The sequence below is a fragment of the Crocodylus siamensis genome, chromosome 5 (genome assembly GCF_052110815.1).
Source record: "Crocodylus siamensis isolate JL-2025a chromosome 5, ASM5211081v1, whole genome shotgun sequence".
Lineage (NCBI taxonomy): Eukaryota > Metazoa > Chordata > Crocodylia > Crocodylidae > Crocodylus > Crocodylus siamensis.
Window position 1 is genome coordinate 175341457 of NC_143399.1, and position 21008 is coordinate 175362464.

The following is a 21008-nucleotide window of genomic DNA, read 5'->3' on the forward strand; positions in this document are numbered from 1 at the left end:
CAAAGGGTACAAAGCGACCTCAGGCCCCTTTCTGAGAATGAAGAATGTCTTACAGTCACACAACAAACTCTCATGAAATGGGCTCAGGCAATTGAAGAATGCTTTGCCTTTGGGATAGAAAGTCTGCAGAAAACAGGAGGGGTTTACCAAAGACCACAAGAACAAAATAGTTATGAGCATGAGACAGGAGTGCTATAACATCGATTTTTGCTTCTCTGCATACCTTGAGAATTGGTAAGATGCAGGAATTTGACCTTTCTTTAAACCAGGAAAACACTGCTGGACAAGGCAGAAGGATAATTTCTGCAATTGTGAGAACTGTATTCCTAAAATAATCCTCTGAAAGAAAATTCATGTTTTGATGGAATCTATGGCTGGAATTCTCCAAGAGGAGACAAGAATCCTTCCTGTGGATATAGTAATGAAATGGAAGAAAGAAGAGGGTCCAGACTGAAAAAGCCCAGATTAATTTTGCAGAATTTGAAGCCAGTTGCTCAAGAACAGATAACTACAAACCTTGCGTTACAGATGAAATAGCTTGACTGTCAACTGAATTAACACCTGCCAGTACTCTCAGAGGTCCAGTTAAAGACGGGCTGTTCTGAAAACGGTCCTCTAGTGTCAAGATTTCCTAAGTAGAACAATGGATTACTGTATTTCTTGTTAAAAGGAGAATGGAAAATCAGTCTTGACAAAAGAAGGGTGGAAAAATAGAAAAGGAACATGTTAAATGCACTGGGTGCATCTACACATGCACTTAAACTGATGCAATAAACTCTAGTGAAGTTCAAGCCACAGTCAACTTGTTCCTGGATGCAGTGTCTATACATTCACCCAGGACAGCACCAATTTGAGCCAGGGTAGAGCAGGCCCCCGGCTGGCTGGGCTGACCAGGCACAATTTATGCTCCCAGTCAGCATCTACACGTGTGTTTCAGCGCAGTAAAATACTTCGCCACAAGACAGTACTACTGTCCCTGACAATATTATCCTATGGTGGAGGTAATTAGTTTACTGCACCCTAATAGCAGTACACATGTAGACTGTGATGATTTACTATGGAGCTATTAGTCTACTTCACGGAAAAGTACACATGTATATGCACCCACTGAGACCTACAGTAAGACAAAACTGTCCAGTAATATGATAAGAACCACCAAGGTATCTGAGAAGGAAGTTGTGTCAAAAGGAATGACAAAATTGATTGCAGAATCCACCAAACAGGGATTTTACAACTTCAGTTTCTTCCCTCTGAAAAGGGAATGGAAGTAGGTATATTTGTATGAATTGGAAGTTTATGCCATTCCCTTCAATTATGATAAAACAAAGTGAATGAGACAAACTCCTTCATAGCTTTAATGGTCTGATTTGCAGCTCAGAAGAGGCTGGACTGTACAGTGTAATTTTCCAAGTGAATTTTGGAGAAAAGAGTGATAATAGAGAATAATCCAAGCAAAGGTGGATCATTCCCAAATTTTCTTTTGCTTCCAGGGGGCTTACACATTTCTGTGCATTAGATATGCTGGTATTTTGCAGTTGCACAGTTGCCTTGTTGTATGTAATTGCTTTCCCAAAAGCACAGGAAAAGTCACATTACTCTGAGTTGCTAGGGCGCGGCAGTTAAAAAAAATGTAACTAAAAATAAGCTGTTACTCATTTAGGCTGGGTTTTGTGTGTCTGCAAGTAAACCATCCTTCAGTTGCATCCTGAATAAATTCCACATTACTGGGTCTTGGTCGATTTTAATTAGAAATCTTACAACCCTTTGTCTATTAATAAATTTATCACTAGCGTGCTTTCAATTCTGCTTTCAGATAGCATACTTCGAATACATTCAGCCATTTAAGGAGACAAGGTTCTTTGCGTGAATCTGATATCTTTTATTAGATCAACTTAAATAGTTGGAAAACAATTATTAAGCAAGCTTTCGGGTTCAAAAACCCTTCATCAGGCTGACAAAGTTTTGGCAGTTGGTGTTTGCTCTTTCTGGATGGAATGAAAAGTAAACAAGCCAGAGGCTGGGCTGGTGTGCATACAAGACAGGTAGTCAGTGAAAATGTAGATTGAGGAGTCAATGGGTGAGAAACAGGCTGGGGGGGGGGAAGAGAGCGAGAAGGGGGATGAATACTGGAGAGATACCTAGGGAGTCAGGCAGGTTATAATGTGTCATAAATCCAATGTCTATATTTAGTCCATGATTTTTAGTGTCCAGGAGGCTGGTGAAGTGTTCCTAGACTCGTCTCTGGGAAGTGTTTTGTAAGTTTCCTTTGAGGATCAGGACAGAGATTGGAGAGAGTGTGGTTTTCTTGTGAGAAATGTGCCCCCACAGGTCATTGGGTATTCCTGTCTTGGATACATTTCCGGTGTGCGTTCATTCTGGTGCGCAGTTGTTGTTTGGTCTCTCCTACGTATTTTCCATTGGGGCATTTGGTGCATTGGATGAGATATATAACATTTCTGGAGGTGCCGCTGTAAGATCCAGGAATGCTGATGGCTCTGTTGTGGGGTCTAGTAATTGTGGGAGTGGTGGAGATGTCTTGGCAGGTTTTGCAAATGGATCCAGACCATGGCATGACAAGAAATGCATTTTTCTTGTCCCCTCACCCCCCACACATAGTCTGTCTCTCACCCATTGACTCCTCAATCTACATTTTCACTGACTACCTGTCTTGTATGCACACCAGCCCAGCCTCTGGCTTGTTTACTTTTCATTCCATCCAGAAAGAGCAAACACCAACTGCCAAAACTTTGTCAGCCTGATGAAGGGTTTTTGAACCCGAAAGCTTGCTTAATAATTGTTTTCCAACTATTTAAGTTGATCTAATAAAAGATATCAGATTCACGCAAAGAACCTTGTCTGCCCATGTCCATAGACCAATATGGCTACAACCTACACCCTTCAGCCATTTAAGGATCTCAAGATTATATCTAACTGGAAAAAAAAAACTTTTTTGAGTACCAAGATCCTCTACAATTAGCAAGGCAGATCACAGTCCAGATAGTTTGCTCTTCCAAATGATTGAGATCTCCCACTGAAAATCTGCAGGGAATGATGCCAGTTGCCAGGCCTGCAGCAGAAGTCTGAGGGAAAACTTTGCTTTTGTCCTTAGAACCTCACACAGAGGAGCTTCCACTGAAGAACTCAACATTGCTTAGGGATTTTATATCAATGGGTAGGTTGGATTGCTACCAGCCTGTGTGCTAATGGGTTTAGAGATACCACTGCAGTCTGGCTAGGAGGCTGTAATTCAATGTCTCACTGCAGAGGCAGGATGGATATATTCAATCTATCATCAACTTCCCCTGGGTGATGTGAATGTGGTGACACTTTTTAATTGATGTAGTCATAAACTGAGCCACACTCTATGTTTGAAGCATTCCTCCTGCACTTTAAGATATACATTCATATAATGTGCTAACAAATCTTTGGCAACCTCCCCTGCCTGATTAGTCTTATTTATTTAGTGGCTAGATTTAGGGAAGTAAGTAAAACTAGTGACAGGAAAAGCTTGATATCTCAGTTCCTCTGTGTATAACTTAATTGAAAAGAAACGACTGTCAGTTTAGTTCAAGCAACAATTATTGAATGCATTATTCCCAGATGGAGAGAGAGGATATTATGATACATCTCTGGAATGCTGTTGCAGTAAAAACATATCCTATTACTACAAAAGGAAATGAACCTGAACAAAAGAGCAGATGTCCTGAAAATTAGCACTGATTTGGTATATGTTAAGGTGCAATAATATTTAAATCAGAGGCCTAGATCTTGAAATGTGGACAGGCTAAAGTAATTGGTCCTGACCAAGGGAGCTGTGCTGTGCTGGGTGATGTTAGGAAGGAACATAACCCCAGGTTCTGGAGCACAGAGGAGTCATTCTGAAGTTGCTACAACAGATTCATGTTTTCAGTTAAGCAAGATCTGTGAAGCATAAGCCTCCTCTGTCTACACAGGCTAGCCAAGATGTAGACCTTTAGTCAGCTCCTATCATGCTATTTCCCTCTGAGCTTATGTGAACACGGTATAGTCATCTGCTGTGCACAGAGGGTGGACCCTCATCTATTGGCTGTTGTGTCTTGTCCTCACTGCATAGCAAAATTGCACTGCTGCTTTTCAAGCCTTTTGTGCCTTGGAAAAGGGCAAGCAGGATTTTATTAAAAACAGATGTTATATATGTTGGAATTCAAAGTTGGAGCTTTCTGAGTGCAAGAAAATAGGAGGAGTTTGACACTGAAAGACAGGAAGATTAGGGGGTTTCAAATAATACTTTTCTTGGATAAGAGGGGAGGGAATTTCACTCTTTCTGCATATCTCTAACATCAAGTGCAACAACATGAAATTATTTTTACTTATAAAATAGCTTTGTTCCTGTTGAAGTTGATCTGTCACATTACATAAGTCAACCAATCAGTGAGGACAGAAAAGTAAAAGATGCTTATTTAGCTAAATGCTTGGTGAAGGCAAAGGAAGAAATGGCACTTCTTTCTCAGATTACTCTCTCTAAGATCACTGGTTTAGCCAATGATTACTGTTTCCTTTGAAAGACTAAAGTTAGTTTATTAAAACTCAGTCACAACAGGCAGTTGAATCTACATCCAGTCTAGTCAAGTCCAACTACATTTAGTGACACAACAAAAAAAAACAGAGCTGCTATTAAATATAGGTTAAAACCACGTTGCCACAGCTTGTTAGATGTCTCACATTCTTGAAAACTTAGCTGTAAACACTCTTCAATCCTCTGCAAAATGTCAGGCATCCTGTGAGCGCTATTAGCAATGAACCAACTTCCTCTGGCAGACCATGAAATGAAACATGGTGCTCATTTGTTAAAAAAGTACTCACATAATATTAGCATTAGTCGATGCCATGATAAAATCTGTAGCAGGGCTATGAATCAGATTCTACCCTTCTTGCCCTGGTATAATTATTTCCATATGTACAAGTAGACATCAAATGCCATCAAGTCAGAGTGGAAGTTTCTTAGACACACTCAGCACAGACCTAAATGACTGCACCTGGTGCAAAGCAGTGGAGAATCAGACCTCACACAGTCAAAATCCAAAGTCAGGATCACTTACAGAGCTCCCTCATGGGTGACGTGGCTTTGTACCACTCCCAACACTGGCCCCTGTTTTCAAGACACGATCTGGTTAAGAACAAACATTAGCATCCAGTGATCCAAGGAGAGAAAGAAAAGGAATCATCATACATGGATCATTTCTTGCCCTATCTGTGTGATCTCATTTCAGCTTGGATCGGTCATGCATTTAAGATATGTATAGCATGGTCTCTGATTACCTGGACACTGTTCAGTAGGGCTGTGTGAAACCACACCATTCCATTTCACCTTGAGTTTTGATAGTTCAACGGAACAGTATTTTGTTTCGAATTTCATTTGGATTTGAAACAGCTGTTCCTTTCCATTCTGTCGAAATAGAAAGGCTGTTTTGACATTTCGCTGGGGACAGGGCATCAGCTCAGGTGGGCTGCCTCCCCATCCCCCACGCTAGATCGCAGGGCTGACTTCCCATCCCCCAGCTGACTCCCCGCCCCCAGCGAAATCTAGTGCAGGGGATGGAGAGTTAACCCAGCTGGTCTGACTTCCAGACCCCAGCACCATCTAGTGCTGGGGATAGGAAGTCAGCCCAGCTGGACTGAGTTCATTTCCCCAGCGCTATGGTTGAAACAGTCTGACTTTTGAAACATTTTGGCTAGCCTCATTTTGTTTCGAGGCTGTTTTGCAGCCCTTTGTTTCATTTCAATTTTGCTGTTTTGACCTCAAAATGAGTTGAAACAGTGTCAAAACGAAATGGCCAGTGAAATTTTGCACAGCCCTACTGTTCAGTCTATTCTTATCTCACATACCTGGAGTTTGGTTTATTTGGCTTAGCTGCCAACAATACCCTGCAACCATAGGAAATGTGTTCAGGGGAGTTTGGTTTCATTTTTATTATATCTTCCTCTTAGGTAGAGAAAATCAAGGCACAATTAATGAAACTAAAAGTCCCTAGTGTGTGACTTTCAAACAAAATAAACACTGAGCTACTAACCACGTTAAATCCAGTTCCCACCTGAACACTGCAGATTAGAGATTTAATCAGAGATTTTAGGCATGATCAAACTTGGAACTGAAAATCATGCTCCTTTTCAGTCTGGAATGTAGTCCAAGACCACAGAGGCAGGGCTAGTTCCTGAAATTTATCTTTGTAACCCTGCCACCACCCTGCCTCTGACACATGTCACACACGCTTCCTCTCAAAACTCTAAAAGTTTTCAATTACAGGTTTACAATTACAATAACAACAGGTTTATACATTGTGGCTAGGGACAGACATTCAAAAAAAACCTGAGCCTGAATTGATTCAATCTTTATATGTTAGTCTAACCTGGCTACACTAAACCAGTCTGTAACTGCACAGACACCCCATCTGGATTGAAAAAAAAAACAGGCACATGCCTGCAGTGGCTCAGGCTAGAAGTCTGGGGGTGCTAGAGTAGCCCTCCCTTCCCTTCCAGAGTGCTGAGCTGAGTGGGGCATGGTTAGGCTCTGACAGGATGCTCTGATTAGGGAGGGGTTCCCCCTGCTCCTGAACAGCCCATCAGGGAATGTTCATCAACCCTAACTCAGTGTTTATCAACCGATTAAGAAAACAAAGCCTTTCTCCATCAGTGCATGCTCTTCTTAAACAGCTTTTCCAAGGAAGGACATTAAGCTACCTGTTGATTAGCTCCAAAAAGCCTGTCTTCCTTTGTTGCCTCCCACAGCATGAACTATAGCCAGCATGTGGTCTGCTAGCTAATGCTGAGGTGTCTGCGTAAGGCAGAGGGGTAGAGGGAATAATCCCTGCTTAGGAGGGAGAAGCAAGGCAGATGCCAGAAGTCTCTGCCAGAGCTCCCATGAGGGAGCAGAAGGGAGGGGCCAGCCTTGCTGTGGAGTGGACAGCCCAGCCCAGAAAACCTCCCGGGGTGCTGGGTGTGTCTGGTTTAACTTAAACCAGCAAAGGGTTTGGGACAGATATTGCATAAACTGGTTTGAGCCAAATCAGTTAAATCTGATACTACATTCAACCAGGTTCATCTCAAACTAGTTTCAGCCATTTTAAAACTGGTTTATGTAAACTGAACATCTGTTCTGTTACAGGTTTAAACCAGTTTCTGAATACTTAAATTGGTTTATGTGTAATGTCTGTCCTTAGCCTGTGACAAAATTCTTAACATATTGCAATATACCTGGAAAACTTGGTTTCCTGAAAACTGAATCTCTAAACTAGCTCTGCTTTTTACTCTTCTAAGCTACTTAGTTTCTGAGTTGCACTCCCTGGGCACATCTACATGAGACATTTACTGTTGAGTTGTCTAATTATCTCCACAGTATAATCTTTGTGTCTACATGTGCAGCTCTATTAGGTCACAGGAAACTAATAAATGCCACCATAGTTTAGTACTTGTAAATACAAGTAGAATCCTGTGGTGGTGTTCTTTATTACACAAGAACACATGTGTAGATGCTGATGGGGCTGGCTGGGGAACAAGGGTGTTTCAGTGTGGGGGCTGTCTGCCCTGGAGTATCCTTGTATACCAGTCAATCCCTCTGTAGCATGCTGAGACAGGTCAGAGCAGCCCCTGGCTGGCAGGCTGACCCCCTGAGCTCCTTGCAAGCTGGCTCAATGTTCTACAGTCCCAAGCACACATGTAAATGTGGCACCCGGGAGCAATAAACTCTGGTACAATATGCACTGGAGTTTATTGTTTCACATTGAGAGTACATGTAGACATGCCCCCTATTCAGTAAACTGAGGTTTCTTCCCAAATACAGCTATATGCATTTGCATAAAGCTCAATATCCCACCTCTCTCTGTCATCTAGAAAAAGTGGTTGTCAATCGGGGGTATGCATACCCTAGGAGCACTTAAAAGGACCACAGGGGATACGTAGAACTCTGCATGCACGTATGCAGCAACAATGCAGCATGCAGGTGGCCAAGAGCAGAGCCCAGGCATGTGGAGAGCATCTGGACCCAGCTGGTAAGTTTGTTGCTGGGAGAAAGAGTGGGGTTGGGGCAGGGGCTGCCCAGCCAGGGTGGGCTGTTCTTGGTGGGGGTGTTAGGCCGGGCTGTGCTGGGAGTGGGGTTGGTGGGGGGAGGGGCTACAGTGAATTCTGGGGTGACTGCAGTCCCTCTGGTATCCCCCTCCAAGAGCCACTACTGCCTGCCCTGAGCACACCCTGGCCCAGCCCCCACCAGGAGGAGCCTATTCCTGCCCTGTCCCCGTTCACAGCCCAGCTGTGCCCCCGAGTGCAGATCTGGGGACACGTGCCCCCCATGCCCTCCTGGGGTGTGCACAGTAGTGGGAGCCACCCCCACCCCATGCCTCCCAGAGAAGTCACTTGCAGCTCTGTCCCATGCTCCACCCTGGCTGGGCAGCATCTATCCCTGCTCTAGCCCCAGCCCCAGTCCCACTCCCTCCCTTACTGCAGGGTCCTATGGGAGTGGAGCTATGAGAGGGAGGGGCTTCAGCCACTCCAGAATTCACAGTAGCCCCCCCAGCCCCCGCCCAGCACCTTCACCCACCCTGAGTGCAGACCGGCCCAGCTGCCCATCAGGAAGAGCTCAGCACCCCAGACTGCAGCAGCAGCCCACCTAACCCTGGAAGCGGATCTGGGGGCAACCCCCACATACTCTCCCAGGGTGTGTGTAGTGGCAGGAGCTGCCCCGCCTTCCCTGTGTCCCCCTGGATGAGCCACTCGCAGCTCCATCCTATGGCCCACCCGCCCCATCTGAGCTGAGTAGTGTTGGCTCCACTCCCCCCTCACCACGGGACCTTGATCTGCCCCCCCCCCAAAAAAAAAAACAGGAAAAAATATAAAAGGTATATGAGGTGAAACTTTGTGACAGAAGGGGTACACTTGTTTAAAAAAGTTGAAAACCTGTCTAGAATATACACCTGTTACTCAATGTTACTGTTCCAGTGTTAATTCTGGTCAGCCCCCCTGGAGTTTTCCATTCTTAGGCCTCTTTGGAATAATAGAATCTCAAAATTAGCATCTGTCAAAAGCTACATTTGTACCATCTGAAGGGCAGACATAGAATTTTGAAAAGGGGAGTGCAGATGGTGAGATGCATCATCACAAATAAAACAACAGATATTTTTCTCCAGTTAAATGTAAATTAGAAGCTATACTAATACGTGAGGAGCCTGGGGCTGCATTCTTCAGTTTAAGATTGAAGCAAAAACAAATATAATTTCATTGGAATGAGTTAAAAACAATCTGCAGTGCTATGAAATAAGAGTTTCATTACCAGGAGAAGCTAACAGACAACAAAATTGAAGAACAAAGGATAGCTTGATTGCTGGAACATCAGGACCATTAAAAAGAATAGAGGGTCATTAACACCTGTGGAATGAAGAGGTTAGAAGGGACCAGATAGTTTACAATGAGCCATGAAGTCAAGTTACTCCCACAGCACTCCTTGACTAGAAATGCTGCTACCATTACTAGGCAGTTAGTTTGATTCCTGCTCCATCCAAAGTTTAAAAGGGGTACAAATATACTAGTGGATACCTCTCCCATCCCCTCCCCTTAGCACTGCCCCTAAGCCTTGTTCCCCTTACAAACCAAGGCCAGGCTCAACCTGGATTTCAGATGCAAAAATGTCCAATATATTTAGTCTACTTGGAAAATTAGTCACGCACTCATTCCAAAATATTCCGCCTTTCTCCCATATCTGACAGCATCCATATGCATGCCCCTCTTCTCACTATTGACAGGGTAAGGCCATTTACTTTGCATCCTAACTGGTTCACCTTTGCTCTCTTTTCACGTAATGGCATAACACAATATGATGACTATGTTTTTCCCTGTTTTCTGTGTTTAGTAGTGCCATGCAAATTCTTCTTTTATTGAAAATAAAAATAGAAATAAATAAAATCAAAGAACACCAGTTTTCCCCCTCTTCCAACATGTTCTATTTCTGCTTTTTAAAGTAACACTTTCACATGTCTTGGATCTAGTCCTTACATCTGGCCCTATGCCTTCAGTCCTGGCTTCTCCCTGGAACAGGATCTTCTGGCAACTGTTCTTCTCTTCAGGGACTTTCTACTGCGCTCATGACTGACTGTCACTGACAAAGGCTTATACATCTTGGAATTAGGAAGTTTGGCCTCTCAGCTTGGCTTTTGGCTTGGCTTTTGCTTTTTAACTTAACCACAGAACTTCTCAGGTCTTAAATGACTCCTGGTAGTTCTCAACACATGCTCTGCCACACTGCCCTATTTACTTTCTTTCCATCCCTTTGTCCAGCTGGAGGATGTTGGGAACGCGCAGTTTTCATTAGTTTATTACTGGCACACCAAATGAGGGGTGTAGAACATTAAGATGAAACAGACCAATAGGCCTCCAGGTCTATCACTTGATTTCCTGTAAGAGTAATTCCCATGTGATGATAAATCTCAAGAAAGTCACTCCTTTCACAGCCATCACCTTGCCTCCAAACAGCTATAATGTTACTTTAAACTCTGGGATATGATCTTTTGGGGCAAGATCCTCTCTCATTTAAAAAGGTGAAATGGTGCATAGGTGCTTCTGCATTGGTCTCCTGGCCAGAGGTCAATTGGGTTGGAAAGACCACTTAGTCAAACCCCTGCATGATGCAGTATGAATTATTCCTATCTAAACCACCTCCAGCAAGTACTTTCAGGCCTCTTCTTGCAACCGCCAAGCTTGGAGGTTCCACAACTGCTGTGGACAGTGTGTTCCATTGTCCTACTGTTCTGACATCCATCAAGGAAGTTCCTTCTGAGATTTAATCTTAATCTAAATCTGCTTTACTAAAGTTTAAATATATTGCTTTGTTTTCTGTCTTCTGAATCAGTGGATAACATTTCTCCCCTGTCTCTAGGGCAGCCTTTCAAATAATTGAAAATTACTATCATGGTCCCTTAGGCCATGGGCAGACATGCTGCTTGAAGGACTCCAAAGGCCTGTGAAGTACTCCAAACAGTGAGGGTGCTGATGGTCAAACACAAAGAAGCATTTCAAAAAGGTCCAAAGTGCTATAAAAATGCCTTTAAAAAGGGATTGTCTTAATTTTGAAGCATTTCCTGAAACGTCTACACTCTCTGGCAGAGTGTGACATCTTCCTACCGCTTGCTGAGAGGGAAGGGAGGAGGAGAACAGAGTGAACACCAGCAAGTGCTCTCCTGTGCCCATGGCTGTCCTTGGAAGCCTCTGGAGACCATAAGCTGAGAGGCACGCAGGCTGCATGCCTTCATGGACATTCTGAAGCACCCAGGGTGGAGGCAAGGGGGAAGTGCATGTCAAAACAGAAGTAATGTGATCCAAATTTGAAGCACTCCAATTTGGAGTGGGATTTGGAGTGCTTGAAATGTATGGAAGGAAGGGAGGAAAGTGGATCCAGCAAACTACAGGCCCATCAGCCAGACCTCTATCCTGGGCAAGGTCTTGGAAAAGATGATCAAGGAGGCCATCCTTACTGGATTAGTTGACAGCAATATCCTGAGGGATACCCAGTATGGGTTTGTTGCAGGTAGTTCTTGCTTGACCGATCTCATTTTCTTCTATGACCAGGTGACCTATCACCTGGACAAGGGAGAGGAGATTGATGTCATATATCTTCACTTCAAAAAAGCCTTCGATCTGGTATCTCATGATCACCTCTTGGAAAACTGGCACACTGCGGGTCCACCATGATCCACTGGCTGGGACAATTGTCATGGTGCCCTGTGACCAGTGGGTCCCCCAAGGCTCTGTCCTTGGACCTGTATTGTTCAACATCTTCATTAATGATGTGGACATTGGAGTCAGAAGCAGACTGTCCATGCTCACCAATAATACCAAAGTCTGGGGTAAAACATCCACACCTGAGGAAAGGAGGACAATTCAGGCTGGGCTTGACAGGCTCAGCAAATGGGCAGATGAGAACCTGATAGCGTTTAATGCTGAAAAATGCCAGGTTCTCCACCTTGGGAGGGAAAACCTGCAGCATCCTTATAGGCTTGGCAGTGCTACACTGGATAGCACTACAGATGAAAAGGACTTGGGTGTCATGACTGACCACAAGATGAACATCAGCCTTCAACGTGATGCTGTGGCTAGTAAAGCGAGCAAAATGCTGGCTTGCATCCATAGATGCTTCTCAAGCAAATCCCGGGACATCATTCTCCCCTTGTACCCAGCCTTGGTGAGGCTGTAGCTGGAGTATTGCATCCAGTTTTGGGCTCCACAATTCAAAAAGGGTGTGGAGAGGCTTGAAAGAGTCCAGAGAAGAGCTATGTGCTTGATCAGGTCAAGAAAACAGACCTTATGATGACAGGCTGAGAACTATGGGACTCTTCAGCCTGGATAAGCATAGGCTCAGGAGCGATCTGACAGCCACCTGTAAGCTTATCAGTGGTGTTCACCAGGATCTAGGGGATGATTGTTCACCAGAGCACCCCAAGGGATGACAAGGTCAAATGGTTATAAACTCCTGCAAGACCATTTCAGGCTGGACATAAGGAAGAATTTCTTTACTGTCTGAGCCCCCAAGGTCTGGAACAGTCTGCCATTGGAGGTGGTTCAAGTACCTACTCTGAACACCTTCAAGAGAAAATTGGATGTTTATCTTGCTGGGATCCTATGACCCCAGCCACTTCCTGCCCCTTGGGCAGGGGGCTAGACTCGATGATCTTCTGAGGTCCCTTCCAGCTCTAATATCTATGAAATCTATATCCATACCCTCGATCTCCTTTTTGCCAAACTAGACATATTTAAGCTCTCCCAACCACTGCTCATATGGTTTTCATTCCAACCCCTTTATCATCTGTACCACTTGCCTCCAATCCTCTCATTTTTCTCCATCCTTCTTATAATGCAGAACTGCACACTGTATTGCAACCACAACCTAAGCAGAACTCTGAAAAGGGATGTATTATTTCTGCAAACCATTTAAGCAAATGCTGAACTTCAAGCATGGCTTACTTTCCAGCATATGTTTAAGTTAATGGCAACAGAGCATATGCTTAAGTACCTCGCTGAATAACAGACATACTTAGACAGTTATTTAAGTGAAACCAAATGGTGTATTATTACCTGTGCCAAATAAAATCAAGATTGAACAACTGTGATCTGCAGAAAGAATCTCTAGTTCCTACAGTATTTATGCCAGGCAAATTGAGGAACCAAATTCACACAAGTGTTCAAATTCAGTGTGTGATTTTGGGCATTCACTTGATATTTCAAAGGGCTGATCCATCACAGTCAGAAGATGAATAGAGAGCCCATGTCTTTTGGCAGAAATCTCTAGCTGCCATATGAAAGTGTTCAAATAAACAGACTAGGATTGATATATGTGCAGGTAAGATATGGATTGGAAGAAATAATAACAAAAGTAGAGATGTGTGAATAATGGATTTTGGGGTCCACATTAAGGAATGGGAAAAAATGCATTCTGGATGTAGCCAAAACAAAATTTTGGCAAAAAAAAAATTAACAACAAAAACTTACTTTTCAAGTTTAAAGTAACTTTTCATCTAACTCAAAATATTCTATTTAAATAATATCAACATGATGTGTTTTGACTATTTATTTTGTCCCACATTTCAGCCAAATCTAGGTACCAAATTAAGTAAGGTAATTGTTTGGGGGGCCTTGAAACAGAATTCTTTCGCAAATATACTATTCACTGAAAAACATTACTTAGCTCTAAATGATAGCTTCTTTACTTGCTGTAACCAAAGTTATCCTATCCCAAAAGATTCTCATTGTCTATCCAAAGGGGAGACTAGTTACGTACCTTCAAGTAGTCAAGGTCACAGTTGGATCCTTCTTCTAAATCAAAGGCTGTAAAACTATAATTCAATGTGTTGCCCATTGTAGTTTTGATGGTCCAGCTGCATTGTTCATTTAGAGGGTAATTATTTGGATAGTTTAAACTTTCCAAGATGCCATAGCTACGATTGACAATCACTACCCCTTGGCAAACTGAAGAAAAAAAAATAATAAAAAATTATATGTTGCATCATGTTTTTGATTCTAGGATCTCAAAATATTAACCAATGAACCTCATACCTACTTTTATGGGATATGAAGTATTCCCATCTTACAGAGGAAGAGACTGAGGCACTGAGATCTAAGTGTTTTACCCAAGGACATACTATAAATACCAGGAAAGAAAAACAGATTTTCTAACTTTTAGTTTTCATTTCTAAGCATAGGTTTATTTCCAAGTCTTGGGAAACTTATATGTCTATTTTTGCTATACTCTATGCACATTTTGATAACCTTTCAGCTTTCAGAACAATGTCATTTCAAATATATGATTATTTTCTAAATACATACCTTTTTATAACTAATCATAAACATGCAATGTGACATTAACCTAAATGTTGTCATTTTGAACTAATTTAAGTTGACTACAAGATGGATTAGGGTAAGCTACTGTGAAATCATATAACATTTCAGCAAACCAGTAAAAAAAAATCCATGGGAAAGACTGCCTTTTATGTTGGAAATAAGCCTAAAGCTCTTAATAAAGGAACCATGGTTTTCTTTGTTTTTTCATAAACTCTAGTTTAATGGAAGATTTGGGAATTTTAGCTCAGATAAAGGGTGCTTTCTGTGAGCTAGAAAGGGAATGAAAAAAAAATTAGAAGTGAAAAAGCCCCATATGAATATGTCATTGGATCAGTACTTCTCATTTTCCTAAACCTGGCTTTCATTGGAATCAGAAACCCCCAATATATAAAAATATGTGAAACTATCCATATAATATGCATAGAGAAGAAAAATAGAACATAGAAAAATGAAAAATTTGGAAGTTCTGATGCCCTGACTGACAAATGTTGCGGGACTTTGAAGAAGGTAGGAGAGACGCATGATACTCACTTCACAAACACTTTCATGTCTATCATCTTGTAAAAGGAATATACCTGCTGTGCAGTACTTAGATTCTTTCAAAGTGTTTTACACAGCAACACATTCTGTGCACTTAGATGTTCAACAATACACAAAGATCACAGGAACTAGAATGTGTTTGTAGGCAAAAAAGATCACGGGAACTAGAATGTGTAGGCAGCAAAAGGGCACAGCAGCCCCCTTGGCTCTCCAGGGAACTAGCAGACCTGTGGCTAAAAAGAAAGAATGGAGGACAGGATCCATCTCCAAGGAAGAATATTCCGCAATGGTCTGGACCTGCAGGAAGCGAACAAGGAAAGCCAAGGCTACAACTGAACTCCAACTAGCTATAGGTATCAAGGATAATAAAAAGTCTTTTTTTAGGTATGTGGGGAGCTGGAGGAAACCAAAGGCAACATTGGACCCCTGCTAAACCAGAAGAGAAAACTGACAACCGACACCCAGGAAAAAGCCAACCTACTAAATGGGCACTTTGCATCTGTCTTTCATCAGTCCCATGGGACACCCCTGCCCATTACTGGACAGGGAGGCCTGGGTGAGGGAGATTCCTTGCTCTTCATCAATGCTGACCTTGTGAAGGAACACCTTGAGAAGCTGGACACTTTCAAGTCAGCCGGCCCTGACAGTCTACACCCCAGGGTACTCAAGGAGCTGGCTAGCATCACAGCTCAGCCCCTGGCATGGATCTTTGAGAACTCCTGGTGCTTTGGTAAAGTGCCCAAAGATTGGAAGAAGGCCAATGTGGTGTCTATTTTCAAGAAGGGGAGGAAAGTGGATCTGGCAAACTATAGGTCCATCAGCCTGACCTCTAACCCGGGGAAGGTCTTAGAAAAAAATTATCAAAGAGGCCATTCTTAATGGACTGACCAATGGCAACATCCTGAGCAATAGCCAGCATGGGACAGGAGGGTGATTTAGGCAGACCTTGACAGACTCAAGAAAAGGGCAGATGAGAACCTGATGGTGTTCAACACTGAAAAATGAAAGGTTCTCCAGCTTGGGAAGAAAAACCTGAAGCATCCTTATAAGCTTGGCAGTGCTACGCTGGCTAGCACTATGGATGAAAGAGATTTGGGGGTCATCGTTGACCACAAGATGAGCATGAGCCTGCAATGTGATGCTGTGGCTAGTAAAGCAAGCAAAACACTGGCTTGCATCCATAGATGCTTGTCAAGCAAATCCCGGGAAGTCATTCTCCCATTGTACTGGGCCTTGGTGAGGCCACAGCTGGAGTACTGCATCCAGTTTTGGGCTCCACAATTCAAAAAGGATGTGAAGAAGCTTGAGAGAGTCCAGAGAAGAGCCACGCGCATGATCAGAGGTCAGGAAAACAGACCTTATGACAACAGGCTGACAGCTATGGTACTCTTCAGCCTGGAAAAGTGCAGGCTCAGGGGCGATCTGATGGCCACCTATAAGTTTATTAGGGAAGTTCACCAGGATCTGGGGGAATGATTGTTCACCAAAGCATCCCAAGGGATGACAAGGTCAAATCGTTATAAACTCTTGCAAGACCGTTTCAGGCTGGACATAAGGAAGAATTTCTTTACTGTCTGAGCCCCCAAGGTTTGGAATAGCCTGCCATCAGAGGTGGTTCAAGTACCTACTCTGAACACCTTCAAGAGAAAATTGGATGTTTATCTTGTTGGGATCCTGTGACGCCAGCTGACTTCCTGCCTCTGGGGCAGGGGGTTGAACTCAATAATCTTCTGAGGTCCCTTCAGGCCCTAATGTCTATAAAATCTATGAAATAATATTCAAACACTGAGAGGTATCTGTGTTGATCTGACACTAGGGCTATGTGAATCTTTGGGTGCTGATTCAATTTGAAGGAGATTGGGAAAAAGCCCTGTGCTCACTGGCTGCTGCAGCAGCCATCAGGGCTTCTGGGGGCTTGTGGCAGAGCCCCCATGCAGCACAGGACAGTGGATGGAAGTGGGGATTGGACCCCACCTGGCAGGGGCTGGTGAGTGCAGGGCTTTTTTTCTCTCTTTCTTTTCTTTTTTTTTTAAGAGCCAGGATGCTGAGGCTGGTCAGGGCAGGCATTGATGAGGCTGGGAAAGTGGGCAGGGGATGGGGCCTGTTTGATTTAGATATCTGGCCGATTCATTGGTGGTTGAATCTCCAAATCAGATTTGGCCAAATCTATTTGGGACAGTGATTCAAATCACCTAATCAAATCACTGCTCCCCAAATCGGCTGAATCCAAATCCAAAGCAAATGCTAACCTCTTTGCATAGGCCTATCTGACACCCTACTTTCCTCTAGAACATTGTGAAGGGGTCAAAGACCCGGGGGGCCGGGGCCAGGCGGAAGGCGGTGGAGTCCAGCCTAGCTTCTGGGTGCGGGCCCGGAAGTGGGCTTGGGAGCATTCCCCTTTCTGGAACCCAGACAGATCCGGGTCGGGACTGGCCCGGAGGGATAAAAGGAGCCCCCCAACCCCAAACAGAAAAAGGGAGAGGCTCTGACAGGAGCCAACGCCGGCGGCAGCGGAGCAGGCTGCGGCGGTGCCGGCGGCAGCGGAGCCGGCAGCGGCGGAGCCGGCTGCGACGGGGATGGTGGCAGCAGAGCCGGTGGCAGCGGAGCTGGTGGCAGCGGAGCCGGTGGCAGCGGAGCCGGAGGGTCCTGGTAAGAGGAACACCGACGGAAAGACCCTCCTCGGGCGGCTGCAAGCCGTCTGGCCACTTGGCAGGACCCGCTGGGGTGGAGGTAAGCCCCAATGCACCCACGTGGTGCGAGCGGCAGGCAGTAGGGGAACACCGACCCCAGTACCGCAGAAGGCAGCGGCACCCGGCCCAAGACGGGTACCGTAAGGACTCTTACAGGGTCCTGCAGGGGGAGGAAAAAACCCCACTGCGGGACTGGTGGACAGACTAAGGAGCCAAAGGTCCTCGCCCGACCGGGGCCGAAGGCCATTGCGGAGTGAGATAACCTCCGCCCCAGAGAAGTGGGCGCAGACGTTTGTGTTGGCATTATATTGCTTTGTTCCTTTTGGCCCTGTTACCTACCACAGGGGCTAGAACCCTGTAGGAAGCCACCCAGAGGGCGGCTAACCCTGGAGGACCGGGTGAGGGTGTAGGGGAGGAGGAGCCCTCAGGACCCCTGGACTCTAGAGCCGAGGGACCACGTCCGGACTGCCCGCTTCCCCAGATGGGTGAACCCCCCCTAAATTCCATCAAGTCGTGGCAGGCGAGATTGGCAGAGGCGCGGTACGGACGGCAGATCCCCCCTCTTCTCCAGGGGCCATCTAGGGGATACGGGTGACCAACCCAAGGTAGTCCACCCCATCCCCCACAAACATATATAAAAAATGGTTTATGAGACAATGTTATGAGGACATGTGAATGCCTCTGACTAACTAAGCTACATTATTTCAAACTGCTACTTGTCTATATTTTTAGAATTTAAGCAAGATGCTGGAAGTTTTGTTTCTTGTGTTATTTGATAGGGGTGGGCAAAGCAGGCTGTATTTGATTTGGATTCAAATTTGGTCTGATTCAGGGGACAGTGACTCAGTTACTTGATTTAGATCACTGTCCTGATTTGATTCAATGCTGATTCAGAGAATCAGCAAATTGGCCACAGACACAGCTTTAAATGTCTTTTCTACATACCTCAAGGTATAAGGCATGGCTCATGAATGCCAAGATAGTAGGGTGGATGGAGCATCCCACAGGAGGGAGGGGAGGGCGGACTGTACACACTCAGTGGTTAATCTCGAAGTCGATCAGAAGTACTTCTGGTCCACTTCTGGGTCCACCACCACGCGCAGTGGGGACCCCCCCACGCTCCCATCTGCCCCACCATCTCAGCATTAATGAGCTGACTGGTACCTTGAAGCATGTGGAAAAAACATTTAAAGCTGTGTCTATGTTTGAATCACTGAATCTTTCTGAATCTCTCTCAATCGATTCAGGGGGTTCCAATTCAATTTGGAGAGATTAGAGGGTCTCTTGATTTGAGTTGGATTTGGAGTTGGATTTGGAGTTGAGTTGGATTTGATTTGAGTTGGCTGCCAAATCGGGCCAAATCTCCACTGAATTGAGGTATTTGACTTTTCACAGGAAACTCTAAAACCAAATGATTTAATGTAATTCAAACTCATGGGTATGCCCAGATTTACCTCTTTCTACAAAACTACAGCAATGCTTCTTAAAAGGACACATCTCCACAATATCTAGAAATAACTATGCTACAATTAATACTTAGTATCATTCCCTCATCTCAGAATCATACCAACTTCAAGTGGCATGCACACCCTTTAATATTTAGGAGAGAAACTAAATACTGGGGCAATGTCCACAGTTATGAGCAAAGAAAATGCACAATACTTAATGCATATTTAAATTTAAGTGAAAATTTGTTTAAATAAATATAGCTAAATTTTTAATACCATGATAAACAGATCCATTCTGTTACCAAGCTAAGCATATCCATTCATAGCAACTGAAAAAAAGTCTTCAAATATCTGTTATCTGAAAAGCTTCATTACTTTAAGTTACATCCAACAACAGAATTAATTTATAAATAATTGTAAAAATGACTCTCACAACACATATTTAAAAAAAATGATACTGTCCAAAGTCTTCTAAGTAAGCTTTACTAGAATCTATGGGACAGACTGTCCCACTACATTTGGAGAGATTCAGAGAGAGCAGCTTTGTGATCTTTTTCATCTGGTCTTAGGAGAAGCTAGAGAAGTCAGGGGTCTATTCTATCTTCCATCACTAGGAGAATATCTTGAAATCATGCTAGCAGAAGATCAGGAACAGTAGAGCTGTTGTACAATGCATAGATGGCTCATATACATACTAGGTAAGTCACAAGTGGAAGGGGTGGCTGGTACTCAGAGAGATATTCCCCACAAAAAGAGATTTTTCCACCAGACACATCTGACAATTTAAGGCTTTAAGCCTTAATGCTTTAAGATTGAGCAGACTGAAGAACCTGGCCCTATTCATAATGATACTGTATTTGCCTAGTCTTTACTGGAATGGAGCTCTGGTCACAGTAAAACCACTGGGATGCAGAAGTTTTAAAAACAGGTTCTAGCATTCTAGCAACATTCTTCTTTCATTCTTCTCATTAGTACTTACTTTGTTTGTACTTAGCAAGGAAACCTCCACCTTGCAAGCTGCTATCTGTCCTTAGTTTCATGTACAAAGTATCCCCACTGGAGCGAATTGTGTCTGGTGTCCGACTCCCACAAAATTTACCCAGCAGCTTAGCACTGGTACTGTTGCCATCATATACCTTCAAATGAAAAAAGACACAGAGACCTTGAAGGACGATGGACATGGTTTGATACACGGGTGACTGATGCCACCTTAGTCAGGGGGGACACATGCTCTCCCGTGACAAGTCCCGCCGGCTGGGGGGATCCCCTCCACGGCCGATCCTGCTGACTGGGGCAGGATCCCCCTGGGCGATCCTCTGACAGCTGATTGCTGTAGCCGATAGCTGTGGTTGCTGCAGCCACTTCCAGGAGCGGCTGCAGCCACTCCTGGGAGCAGCTGCAGCCGCTCCTGGGAGCAGCTGCAGCAACCACAGTGATCGGCCAGAGTTTGCAGGGGAGGCACCGGTGCTCCCACCTGCCCCACCCACCCACTACCTAAGCAGCGAGCACGGCCAGTCAGGGGGTGCACTGGCACTCTCAGGGGGTGCACATGCACCCCTGTGCACCCCCTATGCGCCGCCGCTGGTTTGATATTTTTCACTAATGACCCCTTTAGCTGATCTGTAATGTGGATATCTGAAAGAGGATGAAACTGTCATGTTCTCTGTGAAAAGCTACTTATGGCAAAGCAGAACCTACTGAGGTAAACTTTCAGAAGTGGCCTCGTATTTACTTTTGTACAATACATTCTTACCAGTTAGGGATACCAATTTACTCCAGACCAGTTAGCATGGGTAAAACCACATGGCCACTGGCAACTCTACTATGTATCAGCTTTATGCATGCAAAATGGGTAAGTGTGCACATGTGTATAAATTTGTAATCCCAAACATCAAAGTCAGTTGTTTTAAAATTAAAATTTAATTCAAAGCTTGAAACATGGGTATTCGAGTTCTGGTAAATGTTTTGGCAAATAGTT

At 44.2% G+C, this 21008-nt stretch overlaps 1 protein-coding gene across 1 annotated transcript in view; it reads right to left on the reverse strand.

Annotated features, from left to right (window-relative positions):
- The window catches only part of CUBN (cubilin), a 243190-nt gene that overhangs the window by 162723 nt on the left and 59459 nt on the right, over window positions 1-21008 (reverse strand). Inside the window, exons 26-27 of the mRNA XM_090049811.1 lie at window positions 20010-20166; window positions 13793-13980 (exon numbers count right to left, since the gene is read on the reverse strand). Coding sequence (XP_089905937.1) covers window positions 13793-13980; window positions 20010-20166 — 345 coding nt within the window. The remainder of the gene's footprint in view (window positions 1-13792; window positions 13981-20009; window positions 20167-21008) is intronic.